Source organism: Pinus tabuliformis, chromosome 9 (assembly GCF_031772625.1).
Source record: "Pinus tabuliformis cultivar Carrire ecotype Pingquan chromosome 9, CPIR1, whole genome shotgun sequence".
Lineage (NCBI taxonomy): Eukaryota > Viridiplantae > Streptophyta > Pinopsida > Pinales > Pinaceae > Pinus > Pinus tabuliformis.
The window spans coordinates 1,913,152,863-1,913,175,497 of record NC_142307.1 but is presented as its reverse complement, the minus strand read 5'-3'; the positions used below and the strand labels follow the sequence as shown (position 1 = coordinate 1,913,175,497).

At 36.8% G+C, this 22,635-nt stretch overlaps 1 protein-coding gene across 1 annotated transcript in view; it reads left to right on the top strand.

The window, feature by feature from the left end:
- LOC149156584 (FRIGIDA-like protein 3) overlaps positions 1 to 22,635 on the top strand; it is a 100,929-nt gene that overhangs the window by 76,978 nt on the left and 1,316 nt on the right. Inside the window, exon 2 of the mRNA XM_089444797.1 lies at positions 21,882 to 22,326. Within this exon, the coding sequence (XP_089300923.1) occupies positions 21,882 to 22,326 (445 nt within the window). The remainder of the gene's footprint in view (positions 1 to 21,881; positions 22,327 to 22,635) is intronic.

Here is a 22,635-nt window from a genome sequence, read left to right as displayed (position 1 = left end):
GAGAGAAAGCATTAGTTGGTAGTCCCAAAGTTGTCAAGGATAGCAACAACTTAGGGTGGGGTAGGATGTTAGGCCCCATGGCACCAAGGCATGCCCCCATCTCATCCAGACACCAAGCATGAGCCTCAGAAGCCTTGGCAATATGAAGCACCATGGGTGACACCCCCATCACAATATTTGCAACGAAATTATCATATATAATGTGAGGATAATGTAATTTTGAAAATATTGTGCCAACATTGGGTGTCAAAAAACTAAAGAGGGATTTCTTTACATGGAGGCTCAGTGGCATGAAAAATAATTGTGCCTAAGTGCCCTAATACAAGTCCACCAAGAGGGTGTTTAACCAAATAGTATGTCAGCCTGAGTATTGTGAGTCTAATCAAGGGTGAATAATTAAGTGATGAATGAGCAATAGTGGGATGATGGGGTTCCTCCTGACTCTGAGGCACCATGCCAACGACAAAACCAACATGACATAACCAAAGGGCCATGTGTGAGAGGAGTCATTTAATACAATCAAAGTGCCATATATATTAGTGCACAATGGAGAGGAGAATGAAACCAGTGAAAATTTGAGTTGTAATATAATACAATGAGCAATCTATGAAGAAGAGCAGAGAGTCAAGGATGGAGAAGTATCTTGGAAGGTTTGTGGTCGTGTAGACCTAAGTGAAGGGAGGAAAAAAATTAAGGAAGGACAGAGGGAGGTGATAGGGTGAACCATGTAGGGTAATATGAGTCACAAGTTTCCTTTAAATATTCTATTATTGGTTTTTCTATGTACTTTATGATGACTAGGCCATTGTATCAGGGATGTAATGTACTTGTGATTCATTTATAAAAGAAGAAGGTGACACTGTCGTTTCCTTATAAATTCTTTATACATGTGTGTGATTATCTATGGATGTCTTTTACTACAAACAAGTCATGCAATGTGGTAGATGTGACAATATGATTACTACTCTAAATTGGTGAATTTTGGAACTTCATATAATATAGAATATAACAAGAGTAATATATTGTGAGGCATAGTCTGGGTGAATTAATATTATGCTACACTAGGTCAATTGTGAAATATGTCAATGCGACACACTTGGGGGGTCATGGTGCGCTCGCCAAGGTGCCTTGTAATCATGGTGATCCCCTAGGGTAGTGACAGGGGGAGATGTTGTAGTGTATGTTAATGAGTGTAAACATTTAAATTTTAGCTCGATATGAACGATATGTTGCAGTGTCCATAAAATAAAGCATTAAATTAAAAAATAACAATAATAAAATATAATGTCTGCTCAATTTAAAAAGAAATTGAACGTAAAAAGTAATAAATAATAAATCTCTTCATTTCAATTCGTTATATTATAATTTTGTTTCTATTAATTATTACAAATAATTTCTTCCAAGGCATAATATGCATATCATATAGAAACACATTTAAATAATAGTGGTTTATAATCATGATATTTAAAAATACAATATATATATATATATATATATATATATATATATATATATATATATATATATATATATATATATATATATGACTATATAAATTAAAATAATAATTCATATTTGTAACCATCATATTTTAGAATTTTATATTTAAATTTAATTGATAAGCATATAAAAATTAAATATTTGCAATAAACATTTTCCCTTTAATCAAGGTATTAATAAAAATATTTTCATAAATGAAATGTGAAATTTATATAAACATAAGTAATATTTTTATGAACCAACATAGTTGCATTTTAATTGGGGATTTACTATGGACCAAAAGGAATCAAATTTCTCGAGGTGCAAACATTTTCTCAAGTATTGTACTAAGAAAATAGGTTTGTATGTTGAGATATTTCATTCCTTTCGATGCTTGGTAAATTCAAAGTTAAAATGGATCTAAGTTGTGATTTATTCAAAATATATATTTAAAAGGAGATTAAACTCCATGTACCATAGGTAGAGAGAAGTCAAATCTCGCGAGGTTCAAATCTTCTCTCAAGTTTTATATGCAAAAAAATGTTTGTATCTTGGTATATTCAGAGTTAAAATGGATCTACATGTTCTCGTTTATTCATTTATTACATGAATAAGCCATTGTATCAAATTTTATCATATCACTTGTGGGAATTAAACCTAGGTGGGGAAGATAACAATCATTCCTCCCAACCAAGTGAGATAAACCCAATTAACAAATGACATGTAAATTTTACTTCGAAATTTATTTTAAATAAAAAACTTAAGAACGCTCACTTTATAGTTGTATATAATATATATATTTTTTCCTTTAAACCAATAGTGATATGTTTTCTTGAGTGAATAGTAAACATGAAAGTCTACTTATTCAATTAGAATCACAACAATGTTTCAAATTTACAAAATGCTTGATATATAAAGTTTAATTTTACAAAAAAGACATTAAAATTTTATGAGTATATTTTTTAGTTTTTATGGGTACTAAAATTTCTATATGTTGTTATCAAAGGAACTTAGCTCAAGTGGTATGGTTCATGATTTGTGTCCCAAGTGTTGTGGGTTTAAGTCTTTCAATACATGTTCATCCATGTAGCGACTCATTATTTAAAAAAAAACATCTATATTTTGTCAAAAATATTCATATAATTATTAATATTACTCATTATTGTTATAAAAAAAATAAAAATATAAATCTAAATTTTGTCAAAAATATTCATATAATTATTAACATAAATTAAATTAGTCATTTCAATATTATAATGGTTGGATAAATACAAAATCTTAATGAGAAATTTTGATATAATTTGAAACTGGTACTTATTAATATTGAAGATAAAATCTAACATATTAACATCGTAAAATTTCATATACTATAATATAATTTGGATAAAACTTCTAACTATTCTAGACACTTACTATAAAAACTCATGTACCATCTACACTTATATATATATGTGGATGGTTTTATGTTTTGTTATAATATATTTTATTTATTTATTGACATTATATGATGATTTACATATTGGTATTACATTTATATATATGGATGGTTTTATGTTTTGTTATAACATATTTTATTTATTGGTTGAAATTATATAATGATTTACATATTGGTATGAGAAAAAAGAGATTTAATTTTTTTACTATTTATAAATAATTATTATTATTATTATTATAAAAATATTAATATTAATTTCATTGAGAGGTGTATGTTACACTATAAAGGAGATGTGTAATTTTTTCAATATTCAATTTCAAGTTGACAAATGTTTCTATTAAAATAAAATATTTTTTAAATAAAAAAACAATGTTGGCTATGGTAAAAATAAAAAAATGAATATATTTGTTTGGTTAATTGTAATTAAAAATATTGTGAAACATCAATAATCTCAAGTTCTCACTCACTAATTTGTTGTTAATATTACAACTTCATGTTGCAAAAATATTCCTCTCTCTCTTAGTCATAAATAAATAATATCTATATCCATATCAAGTAACTTAATTTTATATCAACTTTAGAGAGAGATTAAATAATTAGAAATAATATTATATATATTCATTTTCAAATGTGATTAAGATGTATAACTTTTACACTTTTTAAAAACACTTTAGCACAAGACTTAAATAAATTATTTAGATATCAATGTTAACTAATTTATTTTAATATAAAGTTCATATGGGTGTATATGAGAGAGGGGTTAGAAAAAAAATGTTTATCATAATTAAATATTTCAATACGAATAAGTTAAAAAAAAAAAAGTTTCTTCATAAGAAGAGTAATGAGGGAGATGTGGAATTTAAAATATATTGATAATTTAAATAAGAAATACAAATAAAATAACAACAACAATGTCAGTCATAAATAAAATATTTCAATATGCAGATTTAAGTAATAATTTTTTTTGTTCAATATGCATATTTAAGTAATATTTTTTTTTTTTGTAAGCTTGGTAGATCCTCCTTTTTCATTAATATAGAGAAAATTTACACCACATATAACAGGCTAGGTGGCCTCAACTTGCCCAGTGGGAAAACAAGTCTGTTGGCCACCTATCCGCATTATATGCCATCCAGTAGAAAAAAATCTTAAGTCTCTCTATCCAAGCAATATAAGTTTCAGTTTCTTGTCCACTTCCATACTGTAGAGTTCTACATACATATATAATTACATAGACAAATTTAAAAGCTAGTCGCATATATAAACAAACCTATCAGAAAGTAGGCATGCTAATCATGTTGTTCAGTTGACGCTAATTCCACCGGTGCTGGATCTTTGGCATTCAAACCAGGAAACTCCATTTGAACCAAGATACATGGTAGGTGCTTCTCAATTCTGTTGAAGATACCAACAAGAAATGCTAAATATAGAAATGCTAAAAATAACATTGCTATAAATAGCATTTCGGGATACATTTCAATTTTAGTTAGTCTCTGAACTAAAATTGAGAATTAAAATTCGAATTTGATCTTAGCTGTTGTTTGAAAAATAATTAATTAATTCATCTTGAGTTAATTAGTTGGAGAAAATCAAACATGAAGTCTATGTGAAGACATGCAACAATTTTTCCTTTGATTGCGGTAGATATCCCTTAATTAAGGAGATCAGGATGAGTTTTACTTTGAGTTGTAATTAGTTATCTCAGTTAACTGAGTTAAGTCCAGTTGAATTAGTTCTAACAGTTTGTGGAACTGATTGCAAGTTCAGTTATTTAATGCATGCATGCATGTAACTAGTGTACCTCAGATAACTGAATATTCTCTCATAAATAACTCATGCATGTTAGTTCAGTCAGAGACCCAGTTGAGATCAGAGGATGGGACAGTGTACTATCAGTTGCAGGAATATTCCCTTGAGGATATCTCTTGCATGCAAAAGGAATTCATTCCTTGAGGATTGTGCAGTTATTCTGAGTTTGGTGAGTTGTGTGAGAGGTGAATTCACATAGGTGGCAGCCAAAGGACCCAAGAGAAACTGCGCAAGGAAATAGGAGGCTTGGAGGACTGAAGGAAGGCATATGTTGTGTTTATTCAATCTATGAGCAACATTGAGGGATTGTACTGAGAGTTAGATATCTTGTGAGCTAAAGTTTTGTGTAATCCAGAGATATTTCCACTTGTATGATAATACAAATAGCGGGGTTTTTAGCTAAGGCTTTCCCTAGAGTATTCTTCTGTGTTCATGTGTGATTGTTTCTTCTTCATCTATTATATGTTTTCTATTTGATCTTGCTCAAAATCGATTAAGCTTCCGCAAGTTTGTTTGTAGAAGTAGATCAAGTATTTTGCTTTAGTATATTATATTATCAAGTGATCTACAGTGGGAATTTCTACATGGTATCAGCGCAAAGGTGATCAAAGCAAAGAACAGTATATAAAGAAGGGAGAAGTTTGAAGGTTGAAGTTCTTGATTATAGAAATCAAATTCTTATCACATCTAAAATTTCACCAATGGCGTTCAATAGTTTGAGACTCGAGTATGCCCTAGATGGCAGCTTGAATTATATAGCCTGGATGGATCGCATGGAAGTGGTATTAGAGGACAATGGTTTGAAGAACTTCATTGATCAGGAAGTCCCCATGCCAGCAGCAGCTAATGCCCAAGAATTAGCGGAATGGAAGAAATGTGTGGCTAGAGCGAGAAGGATTCTTCTGGAGGGAGTTCGAGACCACATTTTCTCGAGTCTCCATGGGAAGGAGGCATCGTTTTCAATGTGGAAGGTTCTATATCAAAACAGCAGTGATCAGAGGAAGCTGGCGCTGAAAGACAAGCTTTGGAAAATCAAGTGTGAAAAGGGTTACACGATATCTACATATCTGAACAAGCTCACCACCTGCAGGGATGAGCTTGGAAGTGTAGGAATCACAATAGTCGATGATGTCATGGTGATTCTTGCTCTCCTTGGTCTTCCTAAGAGCTGGAATAGCTACCAAGACTCTGTAAATGGAAGAGAGAAACTGCCAGATTAAGAACGAATGTGGTCGGATCTGATGTAGGAGGAGATAAGGAGAAGCACCAGAGATGGATCTTCATCAAAGCATGATGATGAAGAAAATCTAGCCTTAGTGAGTAAGTCAAGGAAAGGGAAATGGAAGGCTTCCCATTCCAAATAGAGTTCTTCCCATGGTGGGAAGAAAATTGACAAATTGAAAGTGTTATGCTTTCCTTGTCATGAGGTGGGCCATTATGCTATGATATGTCCACAGAAGAAATCCAAGAAGGGATCCTCGAAAGGATCATATGGTAAGGCACTGGCCTCATAATTCGAATTGGATTTTACCCTCATCGCATGCATGATTTCATCGATGGTGGGTTGTGTTTAGTACCTGGATAGTGGAGCTTCATTCCACATGACCAGCAACAAGAGTTTATTCAATTCCTTGGAGGAGAAGGACCTCCAGATGTGCATAGAGATGGGCGATGATGGAAAGTATTGTGTTTTAGGTGAAGGTACAGTTGTGTTTCAGAGGGAGCATGGAGCTCCTCTCACCTTGACTAATGTAAAGTATGTGCCTGGACTGAAGAAGAACCTGGTGTCCGTCGCTATGTTGGAAGACAAAGGCTATGATGTAGTCTTTAGTAAAGGAAAGGCATTCTTGAGGCACATCGGCACGGGACAGACCAAGAGGATTGGGATTCAAGTAAAGAATATCTACAATCTGAAGGTAGATGATTGTGCTGCATTGAGTTCCAAAGCAGAGTTGGTGCAAAGCCAAGATATTGGCGAGCTATGGCATAGAAGATTGGGCCACTTGCACCATGGGGCCTTGAAGTTCATGCAGCAGATTTCTACCAGACTTCCCAAAGGTAAACTGGAGCAACTGAATACATGCAAGGTTGTACCTTGGGTAAGTATACAAAATCTTCCTTTTAGGATCAAGACAGTCGAGCTGGAGCAATCCTGGAGCGAGTTCATACAGATGTGCGTGGACAATTCTCGACAGCCTCCACTGCTAAACAAAGGTACTATTTTATTTTTATTGATGATTTTTCTTATAGATGTTGGATCTACTTCATGAAAAAGAAGGATCAAACCTTCTCAAGGTTTTGTGAGTTCAAAGCCTTGGTTGAGGAAGAATCTCGAAATAAAATAAGGACCTTGTGAAGTGACAATGGTGGAGAGCATGTCTCTCAACAGTTTAAGGACTTCTGTGCAACAAAAGGAATTAAATGGGAGTTGACAGCACCCGATAATCCACAGTAGAATGGGGTAGCCGAAAGGAAGAACAGGAGCAGCTCAGGCGATGCTACATGACCAAGGCCTACCACTTCATTTATGGGCTGAGGCATACAATAGAGTAGTATACTTGCAGAATAGAAGCCCTCATCATATACTGGGGATGAAGACACCTAAGGAGGCTTTCTCCGAGAACAGACCAGATGTGAGTCACTTTAGGATCTTTGGCTCATCGGTATTTTTCCATGTGACCAATGATTCTCGGAAGAAGCTAGAGCCAAAAACTGAGTTGGGGATACTTGTGGGGTACACTGATACACCCCACAATTATCGAGTGTTCTTGCCTACCAGTCAGAGGACAGTGGTACGTAGAGATCTGAAGTTCGACAAGTAGAAGGCCATGAGAGTTTCCCTTGAGAGGGAGCTCAAGTTGCATGCAGAGGAGGAACTTTTGGTTCCTAAGGAGGAGGAGCCTCAGACTGATGCGAGGTAGCCGCATGTAGAGGATCCAGGAGTGGAGACATCCACTCATGCATATTCTTCCATAGATGGGCGGAAACACTCAAGGGAGGCTGACAGATTGATGATGGATGTGAGAGAGAATGTGTGACAGCCATCTTCTCAGCGTAGACAGAGGATGTTACCTGAGCAGTACACTGGTTACATGGCCCTGGTTGGGGAGTGTGTAGAGACCAAACCATCTTCCTTTGAGGAAGTAGTGTAGCAGCTAGTCTAGGTTGATGTTATGGTGGAGGAGTACGACTCCATATTTCGAAACAATGTTTGAGATGTCAATGTCCCAAGACCGGAGGACATGTTAGTGGTGAGTTCTCGATGGCTTTACAAGGTAAAACAAGCAGCTGATGGCAGTGTGGAGAAACATAAGGCAAGGTTTGTTGCCCATGGTTTCTCACAGGTCGAGGGGATCAACTATGATGATAATTTTTCTCCTGTAGCAAGGTACTCATCTATCAGATCGATGTTGGCACTATCCACACAGATGGGTTGGAAGATCCATCAAATGGATGTGAATATTTTGTTCCTCAATGGCAAGATTGAGGAAGAGTTGTACATAGCGTAGCCGGAAGGATTTGAGACCTTCGATTGTGAGTCACATGTGTGTCGACTCAAGAGAGATTTGTACGGGCTGAAGCAATCACCTCATGCTTGGTACACCAAGATCGACAGCTATTTCACCGGGTTGGGCTTCACAAAGAGTGAAGTAGATGAAAACCTTTACCACATCATGGTAGAAGGTAAGCCATTGATCATTGTTCTTTATGTTGATGATCTGATATTGACAGGTGATGATCAGTTGATCAAGTCTTGTAAGGAGGACCTTGCAAGAGAGTTCGAGATGAAAGACATGGGTCTCATGCACTACTTTCTAGGCATGGAAGTGTGGCAGAAGGATGAGGAAGTGTTTGTGTCTCAAAGCAAGTATGCCAATGAGATACTCAGGAGATTCCACATGGAGAAGTGCAAGCCCATGCAAACTCCTCTAGCAGATAACTGGAGGAAGTAGGATGCTACTTCAAGTGAGGTAGTAGCTACTACTGTTTATCGGCAATTTGTGGGTTCATTGATGTATTTAGTGAACGCATGACCAGAATTGTGCTTTTCAGTGAACCAACTGAGTCAAGCTATGGTTCAGCCTACCAAACTGTTTTGGAAGGCAGCTAATCATGTGATGAGATACCTCAGAGGCACATCTCAGTATGGATTATGGTACAGATGGACAGAGGGAGTGAAGCTTCAGGGCTTCACAAATGCATATTGGGCAGGGAGTCCACCAGATCGGAAAAGAACTTCAAGAGGAATTTTCAACCTTGTTTCAGTTGCAGTTTCTTGGTACAGCGCGAAACAGAGGTCAGTTGCACTTAGCTCAATAGAGGCTGAATACATGGCTGCTAGTCAGGCAGCATGTGAGGCCATTTGGATGCGAAAAATTCTAGTTGGATTGTTTGATTAGAGGATGGATCCAATTGTTATCTATTGTGATAATCAGAGTTGTATCAAACTATCTGAGAATCCAGTATTTCATGACAAGTTCGAGCACATTGATATCCGATATCATTATCTTCAAGACTGTGTGGTGAACAGGATCATGTTGTTGTTGAATGATTCGATCAAGGAGCGGGATGCAAATATTTTGACTAAGGCATTGTCAAAATGCAAATTCAAGTTCCACAGAGACAGGATTGGGGTGACAGATAATCCCTTTCTTGTTGAGAGGGAGTGTTGAAAATAGCAACAAGAAATGCTAAAAATAGCATTGCTATAAATAACATTTCGAGATACATTCCAATTTTAGTTAGTCCCTGAACTAAAATTGAGAATTAAAATTTGAATTTGATCTTAGCAGTTGTTTGAAAAATAATTAATTAATTCATCTTGATTTAATTAGTTCAAGAAAATCAAACATGAAGTCTATGTGAAGACATGCAACAGTTTTCCCTTTGATTGAGGAAGTTATCCCTTAATTAAGGAAACCAGGATGAGTTTTACTTTGAGTTGTAATTAGTTAGCTCAATTAACTAAGTTAAGTCTAGTTAGATTAGTTCCAGCATTTTGTGGAACTGATTGTGAGTTCAGTTAGTTAATGCATGCATGCATGTAACTGGTGTACTTCAGATAATTGAATATTCTCTCATAAATAACTCATGCATGTCAGTTCAGTTAGAGACCCAGTTGAGATCAGAGGATGGGACAGTGTACTATCAGTTGCAGGAATATTCCCTTGAAGATATCTCTTGCATGCAGAAGGAATTCATTCCTTGAGGATTATGAAGTTATTTCTGAGTTTGGTGAGTTGTGTGAGAGGTGAATTCACACAGGTGGTAGTCAGAGGACCTAGGAGAAACTGTGCAAGGAAATAGAAGGCTTGGAGGACTGAAGGAAGGCATATGTTGTGTCCATTCAGTCTATGAGCAACATTGAGGGATTGTACTGAGAGCTAGATAGCTTGTGAGCTAAATATTTGTGTAATCCGGAGATATTTCCACTTGTATGATAATACAAATAGTGGGGTTTTTAGTTGAGGCTTTCCCTAGAGTATTCTTCTGTGTTCATGTGTGATTGTTTATTCTTCATCTGTTATATTGTTGGCATTATGATACAAGTGTTGTCCTTGATGGCAACTCACTCAAAGACAGGTACAAGTGATGGCAACTTGATCAGAGGACAGATCTCAGTACAACAGGACAAGAAAAAGATATACGCAGGTTCATTAAGGAAAACCAGCGTGTACACGGAGGTTGGGTTCAGTAAAAGCACGTACATGTGAAAAGTAACTTTGGTCCGTGGCGGTTAGTCCTTGGAAGTTGTGCCTATGGTTTTGGACCATGGTGTCTCGACGGGCGTGTCGATCCCTAGTTTTGAAGTTGATGGTATTGTGTTACTATGGTTTTGGTCCGTGGTATTGTGAAGTGCCTAAGGCTATATAAGGAGAAGATCATTAGGCAAAGGTGAGTAAGCAATGTGTGTCTGATGAAGTGAAAAGATCTGGTATTGCTGGTTATTTGTTCGGGACGCTTGGTAAGGGTCGGATCTGACAGCGAAGGTATAAGTAATTATTTCTAGATCTGCACGCGGGTTGCCTTTGGAGAAAGTGCGTATACACGCGGTTTTGGTATATCGAAGTAGCGTATGCATAATAAGATTTGATATTTCAGGTTGCTGTTGATTCTGGTGGTTGTTGCAGAGTTCTGGGCTCTGGTTTGTGTTCTGTGTTCTTGATGATAGGGTTTCAGTGATTCAGTATTGGGTGATCTAGAGAATTGTGATGCAAGTATAAGTTGATGATTGTATTGCAGCAGTGTTTGTTTTATACTCATGGATCCAGTCTAAAAATTGATGAAACGTGGTCCCTGTAGGAAAGAAGCTTGTAGCCTTCTGTAGGGTCAGCACCTATGTACTAGTAAATGGATCGGCTAGTACAAGAGCTGAGGGGGTTGTAGCTCCCTTCCAAAAGTAGTTGGAAAACGAGAGAGGGTTGTAGCCCTCTGCAGGTTGTAGCCTGCGTACTGGTATAAGGCTGCACCAGTACAAAAGATTGTAAACTAAAGATTCTTATTAAAGAAAGAAAGAGACGACTTGCAGCAGGTGGTTTTCACCCACATTGGGTTTCCACCTTATATCATGGTGTTCATGTGTGTGGCTTTTATGTGATGATCTGTTCTGTTTACTGTCAATGTGGTTAATAATGTTCTGATGCATTTACTGAAGATAAGCTAACTGAATCATAAGATTTCTGGATATACGCTAGTTGCTTTAGACACAGTAGCGTGTACATGCTGGTTCACTTAACTGAAGTAGCGTATATGTTTCTGAGCATGAAATTTGAAAAGTTTTATTGATCTGATAATACTGATTCACCCCCCCTCTCAGTATTATTTTCAACAATTGGTATCAGAGCAGGTTCTTCAGAGGAAGCTTGATCGCTTGAAGGAAAAGATCCATCAGAATGGCTAATCCAGAAAGAGAGGCACACATTAGGCCACCAGTTTTTGACGGGAACAATTTTACCCACTGGAAGATAAGAACCACTGCATATCTACAATCACTTGGAGCAGAAGTTTGGGGAATCGTAGAAGGAGGATACAAATTCCCATCAGCAACTCCTACAGATCCAGCAGAGAAAAAGCAATATGAGCTTAATGCCAAAGCTGTTACTGTTCTATTGAGTAGTTTGACACAATCAGAATTTATGAAGATCATGCATTTCAAATCAGCTAAGGAAATATGGGACAAAATCGTTACAAGCTACGAAGGAGATGATCAGGTAAAAAGAGCAAAGCTTCAAACTCTCAGAATCCGGTATGAAACTCTTAAGATGCATAGTAATGAAAGCATAGCTAATTATTTCCTGCGTATGGATGAGATTGTAAATTGTATGAGGGATCTGGGTGAAGAATTTGAGGAAGTTGTCTTAGTTGAAAAGGTTTTGAGATCTCTGTCTGCTAAATTTGATTCTAAAGTATCTGCCATAGAAGAAAAGGAGAATGTGTAGAAAATCACCATGTCACAGCTTCACGGGATCTTAACTGCTTTTGAAATGCGACAAGAGGTACCATCAGAAGCCGCATTCGAAGCGTCAGAGGAAGAAGATGAGGTAAATTTTGTCAAGAATCTTGAACGGGGAACTGGACGGTTCAAAGATAAGCTACCTTTCAAATGTTTTCTATGTGGTAGAGTTGGTCACTATGCTGCTAGATGCCCTCATAACAAAGGAAAGATATCTGAAGAAGATGGTAGAAGCTATTATACCCATATTAAAAGTTCATTCAATGATAGTGAAGATATCAGAAGTCTCATGGCACATGAAAAGAAGAATGCTTCATCCAATAATAGTGAAGATATTAGAAGTCTCATGGCACATGAACAGAAGAATGCAGAAACTGAAGAAGTTACCAAATTAAACGAACAATTGGAGACAGAAACCAGGGTAAGGGAGCAATTGCAGGATATAGTAAAGGATCAGAGCATAACTATTCAGAGACTTGAATCAAAGATCCTCTCTCTAAAAGAAGATCTTAAAAAATCGAGAGAACAAAACAAAGAAGCTCTTGAAGATCAAGAACATGAAGTGATCAAACTAAAGCGATAAGTGGAAGAAGGAAGAAAAGCTGAAGAAGACCTAAGGAATCAATATCTGAAAAAGGAAGAACAACATCAAGTTGAGGTAAATATCTTGAAAGGTAAATTGGAAGAAAAGGATAAGCTTTTACGATTTCAAGATAGTACTAAAGTCTTGGACGATATTCTTAATAGTCAAAGGTCTCCTGCTATCAAAACTGGTCTTGGTTTTCATGACTATGTTGAAGGTGAATCTAGTTCACAAGGTGAGGCAAGAAACTCTAATGAGAAATTTGAAATGCTCAACAAGGAACAACCAAGGAAAGAAATTCCTCAAGAAAGATCCTTTACTCCTAACTATGGACGTGATAGACGATTATTTCCTCCACTGAATAATGTTGAATGTTATGTATGTCATAATCTTGGACATGTTGCAGCCAGATGTAGAAGTAGAATGGTTCAAGACCATTACAAAAGATCATCACATCCCAGGTATTTCAGAGGATATTGCTTTGCCTGCAATGCATATGGACACAAAGCAATTGATTGCGATAGAAGGAACATGAAATATGTAAGATGTTATACATGCAACAACTATGGGCATAAAGCAAGGGAATGCAGGAGAAAATTTCAAAATTCAAAACAAGAGGACCATACATCATCACAGTTCCAGGAATTGAAGAAGACAGAGACAGAAAGGTGTGGCATAACTGAGACAGCTGACATAACAGACACAGGGGAATCTGAAAGTGATGAATTTCAGTATTCCATCTTGCATACGCTGATATAATGAAGACAAGTCGCGTATATACGCGAGTTACAGGCTGCAAAGTCGCGTATATGTAGAAAGGGCAGCAGAACAGACCCAGGAAATGGTTCAGTAATGGTTGGCTCAGGCTCAGCGGGAGCATAAAGGGCAGCAGAACAGACTCAGGAAATGGTTCAGTCATGGTTGGCTCACGCTCAGGGGGAGCATATACTTCAAATAATTCATTGTTGGCATTATTGTTGGAAGTTGCTAATGAAGCTAAATAATACATCTTGTTGTTTGATCAAAGGAATGGTATTGTAGGCTTATGCGTATGGTACATATCATATATGATAAATGTTAGTTATTGCTGGTCTTAGAACCTCCATCTGCTTAGGGGGAGCATGGATAGATTGGTACACTTTGGCATACACAAAGGGGGAGCACATTTGGAGATTTCAGCAGGTACTCAGGAGGAGTATGGACAACAGAAGGTATACCAAAGAAGAGAATATCGTGGTCCGCCCTTTACCCTTGATGTCAAAGGGGGAGAGTGACTTGGTGTGGTGGTTGCCATCAAGTCCAAAGGGGGAGATTGTTGGCATTATGATACAAGTGTTGTCCTTGATGGCAACTCACTCAGAGACAGGTACAAGTGATGGCAACTTGATCAGAGGACAGATCTCAGTACAGCAGGACAAGGAAAAGATATACGCAGGTTCATTAAGGAAAACCAGCGTGTACACGCAGGTTGGCTTCAGTAAAAGCGCGTACATGTGAAAAGTACCTTTGGTCCGTGGCGGTTAGTCCTTGGAAGTTGTGCCTATGGTTTTGGACCATGGTGTCTCAACGGGCGTGTCGATCCCTATTTTTGAAGTTGATGGTATTGTGTTACTATGGTTTTGGTCCGTGGTATTGTGAAGTGCCTAAGGCTATATAAGGAGAAGATCATTAGGAAAAGGTGAGTAAGCAATGTGTGTCTGATGAAGTGAAAAGATCTGGTATTGTTGGTTATCTGTTCGGGATGCTTGGCAAGGGTCGGATCTGACAGTGAAGGTATAAGTAATTATTTCTAGATCTGCACACGGGTTGCCTTTGGAGAAAGTGCGTATACACGCGGTTTTGGTATATCGAAGTAGCGTATGCATAATAAGATTTGATATTTCAGGTTGCTGTTGATTCTGGTGGTTGTTGCAGAGTTCTGGGCTCTGGTTTGTGTTCTGTGTTCTTGATGACAGGGTTTCAGTGATTCAGTATTGGGTGATCTAGAGAATTTTGATGCAAGTATAAGTTGATGATTGTATTGCAGCAGTGTTTGTTTTATACTCATGGATCCAGTCCGAAAATTGATGAAACGTGGTCCCTGTGGGAAAGAAGCTTGTAGTCTTCTGTAGGGTCAGCACCTATGTACTAGTAAATGGATCGGCTAGTACAAGAGCTGAGGGGGTTGCAGCTCCCTTCCAAAAGTAGTTGGAAAACGAGAGAGGGTTGTAGCCCTCTGCAGGTTGTAGCCTGCGTACTGGTATAAGGCTGCACCAGTACAAAAGATTGTAAACTGAAGATTCTTATTAAAGAAAGAAAGAGACGACTTGCAGCAGGTGGTTTTCACCCACATTGGGTTTCCACCTTATATCATGGTGTTCATGTGTGTGGCTTTTATGTGATGATCTGTTCTGTTTACTGTCAATGTGGTTAATAATGTTCTGATGCATTTACTGAAGATTAGCTAACTGAATCATAAGATTTCTGGATATACGCTAGTTGCTTTAGAAAAAGTAGCATGTACACGCTGGTTCACTTAACTGAAGTAGCGTATATGTTTCTGAGCATGAAATTTGAAAAGTTTTATTGATCTGATAATACTGATTCACCCCCCCCCTCTCAGTATTATTTTCAACATATATGTGTTCTATTTGATCTTGCTCAAAATCAATTAAGCTTCTGCAAGTTTATTTGTAGAAGTAGATCAAGTATTTTTCTTTATTCTATTGCATTATCAGGTGATATATAGTGGGAATTTCTAAAAATTCGACCAAGGCGATGTCCTATTTGTGTAGTTGAAACTACACCTTCTGAAATTCCTGCTTGTATCTTGGCATTCCTTGAATTCTGACTGCCATGCCTACCGAGATCTGCTCCATTGCCTTTCCCAGTAGGCTTTTCATCAACTAGTATACGTAGAGGGTCTGTTTGAATTGGGTGATTCTGCCTCTTGTATTCCCAGGATTTGGGACCAGGACTCTCCATTCCGCCAATGACGTATCTGTATCACTTTCCTGCTTTACTTCTGCTTCCCATTCTTCTAACAAATTTCAAATTTCTTCATTGGTTCCCTCCCATTAAGTGGTTGTCACTTCACTAATTAAACATTAAATAGGCTTCCGACCCCATCAGCCACTCGAAGGTCCAGGTTATGTGTCGTGTCTAGTCTCTCAGGTTTCTTAGTGCAGCCTCGGGTCTTTACAGGTCGAGCCATGGTCTCTCTAACCAAGTCTTGTACAATGCGCTAAATTGTAACCTATTCGGCCCCAGAGTTTCCTTGTGCCTAAGTGGGTTCACCATGCGACTGGCGTGTTTTACATACAAAACATTCAATTGATCAATTAAACTTCAATGTATTTCAACAAGGTGCATGTACACGGGTGGTAGGGTTGTGTCGCTCCATCCCTCTAACTTCATAGCCCCCCTTGTCGATTGCACTAACATGCCCCTCATGGTCGTAGGGTTGGTTCCACAGAGAGGACCTGCACCAGAGGTTGCATATCCCAAAAGATGCCCCCCCTTAGTAACGCTCTAGCATGCAATATCTCCCCAATCCCAGGTAAAGAGGTGTAACTATCTATGGGCCATCAGGCCAACCTAGTTAGCATGCCCTTTGTTACCCACCTGGCAAGAAAAAAGGGAACCCAACACAGGTGGCCAACCATCCCTGAGCCCCAAAATGCAGTCATCGCCAACCCTCCTTCCATAGCCAGTCTTAATTCCCGACTAGGTTTCCTACCCATGGTAATTCTCCTCCTCCCCCATTCTCGGGTTCATACAAACGCCCCTCTGGGTGCACATGGTCATGTTATAGAGGTTTCCTCTCAAAATGTGGGTGTATAGGCAAACGTTATCTCCATAGCCCAACCCCTCAGCTTCTTCAATGACGCAACTACATGCTTCTACACTATTCTCCCTACCCAAAGCCATAAAAATTTCCATACGGGAAAGCAGTATCTCGAAGTAGAGCGAGATGGTGAGGGTGCCTATCAGGTGCCAAAGACAGAAGTAGAAATAGAAACTCACCACCAGCCTACACCCCCAACCCCTCACATTCTTACGATCCTTCCCCAATACTTCTTCCCTCTCCCTCAGACAAAACGCGAAACAGGGTAGCATAATGAGATAAGAGAGTTGGCCGATAACATACTCGATTTCCTTCAAGTGCAGAGAGTGGAGTTTCTACTACCTGTGGAGCCACTGAACTAGCCCTCCGCTTCAATCTCCTTACTCACAGTCACTCTGGTGTTCACTAGACTTCTCTCCACGGTGATTACAAACTACAACAATTCCCCTCCTCTCATTGCCACCTTTCCTTAATGCATTGTTCAACATCATGCAATGGGCCACCACACCCATCGCCTCAAGAGCGTGGGGGGCGATTGTTCTGTACCTTGCAGTACCAACCATTACCCCAATTTAATAAGGTGATCCGCTAACTCACACCCTGATCAGGGGAGGTTTAACTAATATTGAATTGTACTTAAATATATTGATAACCAAAAAAAAATTAATGTGGACAATGCAATCCATCAATAAAAAATTTCAATTCTCAGGCTAAGCAAAGTGTGTGTGTGTGTATCTATATATATATATATATATATATATATATATATATATATATATATATATATATATATATATATATATATATATATATATATATATATCTATATATATATATATATATATAACTATGCATATATTATGTAAAGAAATTGAAAACTTATGATTAAAACATTTCAAGTAGTAGTCTAAGCATGCATGTGTGTGTAGTGAGAGAGAGAGGGAGATAACTATAAGTGGTATAGATACATCTTGGTCATGGATCTATCAAGCACCTCGAGAGGGATCAAATCTCTTAAGGTGCAAAACGTTTTTCAAAATGTTGGTATAGTTGATAATACGAACGATAAAGTAAAGTATTTAGAGGAAATTATCAAGTCTGAAAACGTATTTGACCCCATAACCTTAAACCACTTTCCTTAAGTGAATATTTCTCATTATGAGTGAATATAGAACAAATGTACACCTATGTATGTGTGTGCATGCACGTACATGTATAGATAGAATTTAAATTAATCTTAACTTGTATTAATGAACCTTGGGTATTGATGTAGAATTAAAGATTTAGTATAAAAGGAAAAAATGAAATCAAAGTTGTGGAATGTTGTAGCATGGGCCAATGATGTTGGCGCTACAACCACCATTGCCTAAACTAGCTCTCATCTTGTTCTCTCTAGAGGCCCTATAAATGTGATGCCCAAAGGACACCCAATAATGAATATGTAAGTTGACCCCCTCCTTTTGGAGTGGTAGCTTAGAAGGGTTAAGGAACTTAGAGTGAGGAACTCCTCTCAAGGTCATTACAAGGTTTCTTCAAAAAATAAATATTCCATGGATCATGTAGGGAAATATGCACATGCATGATTAGAGGGCATGACAAATTGATTTGCAATAAGAGATTATACCTCCACCTCAAAACCAAAAATAGTCATCTTATAGATTTTGAGCCACTAATTAAAATTGATTGGGAAACCTGGAAAGATAATTGCACCTCGCTCAAGGCATTGATTCATGGCAATTATTTGGGAATAGGTTTCAATGAAAGTACATTCCCATGTTCTATGAAGAACAACAAGCATGAGTGTTTCGTGCTATGGTATAGGGAATTCAAGATGTAGAGAATTATGAGATAAAGTTTATGGAATTGGTTATGTATGTCTCAGACATAGAGTGACTCAATCAATGTTAGGTAGATCACTTTATGTATGGGTTGAATCATAATTTAAGGGCCTTGGTGTGAATGTGGAAATCATCTTTAGTTTTTGAAGTAGTTGTAAATTCCAGTTACATAGAAGAAAATTTGGATCCCAAAGGGTGATGATATCTATCATTCCACAATTGTTGAGATTTGAGGGAAAGTCCCTTCAGACCTTATCTAGGAGATGAAGTTCTAGACCAAATCCATGTCGAAATAATGCTACACCTAGAGTGGTTGTAGCAATAAATTCAATGGGAGAAAGAGTAGCATATTAAGCATCATCAAGGAATTGTGGAAGTTCATGTAATTCATAAGGAGCTATTAGTAGGGGTAGGTGTTACATGAAAATGAAATCATTTCAAAGGTCTCCCTATAATGGTGTGTATATTCCACCCCACATTATATGTTGTTGATGGAGGGGACCTCATTAGCAATGTGACTACCTAGAGTTACCATTCGGTATCATTCACACTACATAGAGAAGGGAAGGCCTTGATAAGTAAGATATATACTAACCACCAAATCTATATAGCTATTAATAAATGTCATGCTAAACATCTAACAAATATGGTGGTTGTATTGGGTAAGTTAAACATTTTCAAAGTTAAAAACTTGTTTGATTTTGGTGCAACAAATAATTTTATTTCACCATATGCAATAGAAAAATTTGCATTGTTAGCATATGATCATGGCAACTTTAAACAATTCAAAATGGTTTTGGGTGTAAAGCAAGTGGTAAGACCTAATGTTGACAAATGTTTTTAATACCTATGGTTGTATACAAATATATTAAAAGTGTATGTCACTATCTTGGGGACGTATGGTCTAATTATTGGTGTGTACTAGCTAGAAGCTCATTAAGCTTTTGTATATTGTTTCAACAAGAGAGTGTTTTCTTCATATGATGATGGAAGGTCAATTGAGATCCATGGCATCAAAAGGAATGTGTCTCTACACTTCCCCTCAATAATCAATGTTAAATGTTTCACGAGGAAAGGATGTTGGTTGTACATACTAGAGGTGGTAAGTGATGGGAAGGGACCCTCATTAGATAGCTACCTAGTATTATCATAGTTAAGGATATTTTTATGAAATAGTTTCCAAGTTTACCTCCTAAGAGGGAAATTGATTTCATGACCATGATAACACCTAACATATGGTAAATTTCTGAGATACCTTACAGGATGATGGCTCCAAAACTTTGAGAGTTGTAGATTCAGTTTAAGGAATTGTTGTATTTATGGCTTTTCAGGTCTAGTGTTTCACCTTGAGGCACACTAATAATATTTGTTGAGAGGAAGGGAAATTACTTGTGATTTTGCATGCATTATAGGTATTTGAACTAAGACATAGTGAAGAATAGGTACCCAATACCTTGAAGATATGATCACTTTGAATAGATGAAATGCGTGGTGGTTTTCCCAAAAAATGATTTGTGACTATGTTATCATTAGTTAAGGATTAAGGAAGGTGATATTCCTAATATAACCTTCCTGACTCATTTTTGGTACTACGAGTTCATAGTGGTTCCATTTAGTTTGATTAGTGCACTATATATATATATCTATATATATATATATATATATATATATATATATATATATATATATATATGAGCCTCATGAATAGTATATTTCAAAAATAGTTAGGCCACTTTGTATAGGTATTTTTAGATGATATTCTCATCTATTCTAGAAATGAAATGAAACATGAGGAGCACTTGTAGTTAGCATTGTCATGCCTAAGTGTAAATAGGTTGCATGGAAAATTGTTGAAATGTTATTTATTTCAGAAAGAGACTCACTACCTTGGTCATATTATTTTATAGGAAGCAATTTTAGTGGAGACAAAAGAGATGAAAGATATAATGGAGTGTCTAGTATGATGGAATCAAGTACAAGTGTATTGAATAATGCAACATCATGTTTCTAGATTTAAATATTACTAACTAGCATTTGCACCAAATGTTGCAAAGGAAACGCCGTAAGGCATAAATTGAGGAATAATTCCGACATGGGAATGGGAAAATGTACATAAGATGCAGATATGTAGCATAAATGAGATTCTAAAGATGTATAAATTGAAGTTTATTTAGGGTGCTTAAGTCTAAAATTTTTTTTAATTATTGAATTAATATTGCATATAAATCTCATAAAATTCAACCAACTTATAATTGAGGGCTCTGATCTCTAAGTTTGACTTTGGGTCATTAACATGGTAATGCACTGTCTCAACCACTAAACCACATAACAACAAACAAAATACTACAAAATGTTATGATCATTACTATAGTAAACCCAATGACTCTACACACAATAATTTATTCTTTACTCGAAGAGAATATTGCTTAACCATATCCACAAAAAGATTGCAAGGTGGAAAGCATTATGCATAATAGAATCTCTGTTATTATAACTTGTAAGTTGTAGCATTGTTCCAACCAATAAAACTATCTTCACATTTTGGAAGATCAAATGGAAATAAGTTTTGAAGAATTCAATAAAAAACGTCCAAGATCATTGGATCACATGATTAATGGTACCCTGTCCTATGAATCTAATATTTTTATGCACTTACAATTAAGGGAGAAAACAAGGTCCAAACAATGTATACCACAGGGACCAATAAATAGTATATTTGCTAATCCTTGCTAGGATCAGAAAAAACAACATTACTTCTCCTTAAATCCTTCACAATCAAATTATACAATTGTTGTACAACACAAGGCCCATGTTGTTGTCCATAGTTCTGATTGAGAATGCGACCAGATTCCTTCAATCTCATACAGTGATTAATGCACCAATTATACAATTGTTGTACAACACAAGACTCATGTTGTTGTCAATCAAGCAATAGTTCTGATCGAGAATGCGCCAGATTCCTTCAATCTCATATAGTGATTAATGCACCAAACACAGATGTACTAGTTGCAACGACTTTTATATCATTTTGCTAATGTTGTCATGTCAAAATCAATGTGATACAATTAAGTCACCTTTAAGAAGAACCTCATTGCAATTTCTATACAAGGATGTCTGTCTTATCATTACTCATTCTAATTTCACCTCTTTTATTGTCAGACTTCAAGAATTAGCCTCCAAATGCTTGCTTCATCCACAGACCAGTGAATTACCTTCTATAAATATTTTGTTTGAGCATTGGAACTCAATAACATTTACAAAATTATAAAAAGTTTATCTCCAATCAATTTCTTTTCTTTTCTTTTTCTTTTTCTGATTTCCACTTATTATTGTTATATAAATATCTAAACTCATTTTATAATACTTTAAAAATAGAAATTTTCAGATATTATAATCCCTAAATCCTTTCTTCCCATTCTTAATGACTTTTGCAATTGGAAATAGGGCTTTGCAATTAGGTTCCCTTTGCATTAAACTCTGCAACTGACCCACCACGGTTAGTGTTGGAGTCCTTGGAGGGGTTTTATTCTCTTGAACAAAATTCAAGTGACAAGAAAGAGTCTGGGCTCCCGGCTCTACGCCGGGCCTGTACATTATTACTGGAATCTCTTGTACCTGTTTTGGCAGATCCTATTTTGGGTGTTGAACATCCAGTTCTGCCCTTAAATATAAAGGAGCAGGCCAAAAGTATTGCACATGAATGGAAGTCGAAGATAAACCTTGAAGGAGATGTTGCCAATGGAAATTCGTTGGAGGCCCAAGCCTTCTTGCAACTTCTAGCTACTTTTGGAATTGCGTCAGAGTTTGATAAAGATGACTTATGCAAGTTTGTTCTTGCATTTGCACGGTGCAGGCAGACACCTGAACTCTGTTGTTCCCTTGGACTTGAATCAAAAATGCCAGGTTGGTTGGCTGGTGTTCTGTAATGTTAGCCTCAGTGGCTAGGCTGGCAAAATTTCCATCCATTTTGGTAGATAGGCTTTTTGTTGTTTTTCTGACATTCATGGCTAGCTTGGTTTTTTTGAGGGACTGGTGGATTTTATCAGTATACTTGGTTGTGGGTGATTGAGTTGAAGATAAATTTTGGTAATCCTAGTTGTAGTAAACCTTCCCAACGTTTTTTGTTTAGTCCAGTGAACGGGTTTCTAAGTTGACGGGGTTGGTAGTCTTTTCTTTAGATCTCAACATTTCATATGCAAGGCAGATACTGAG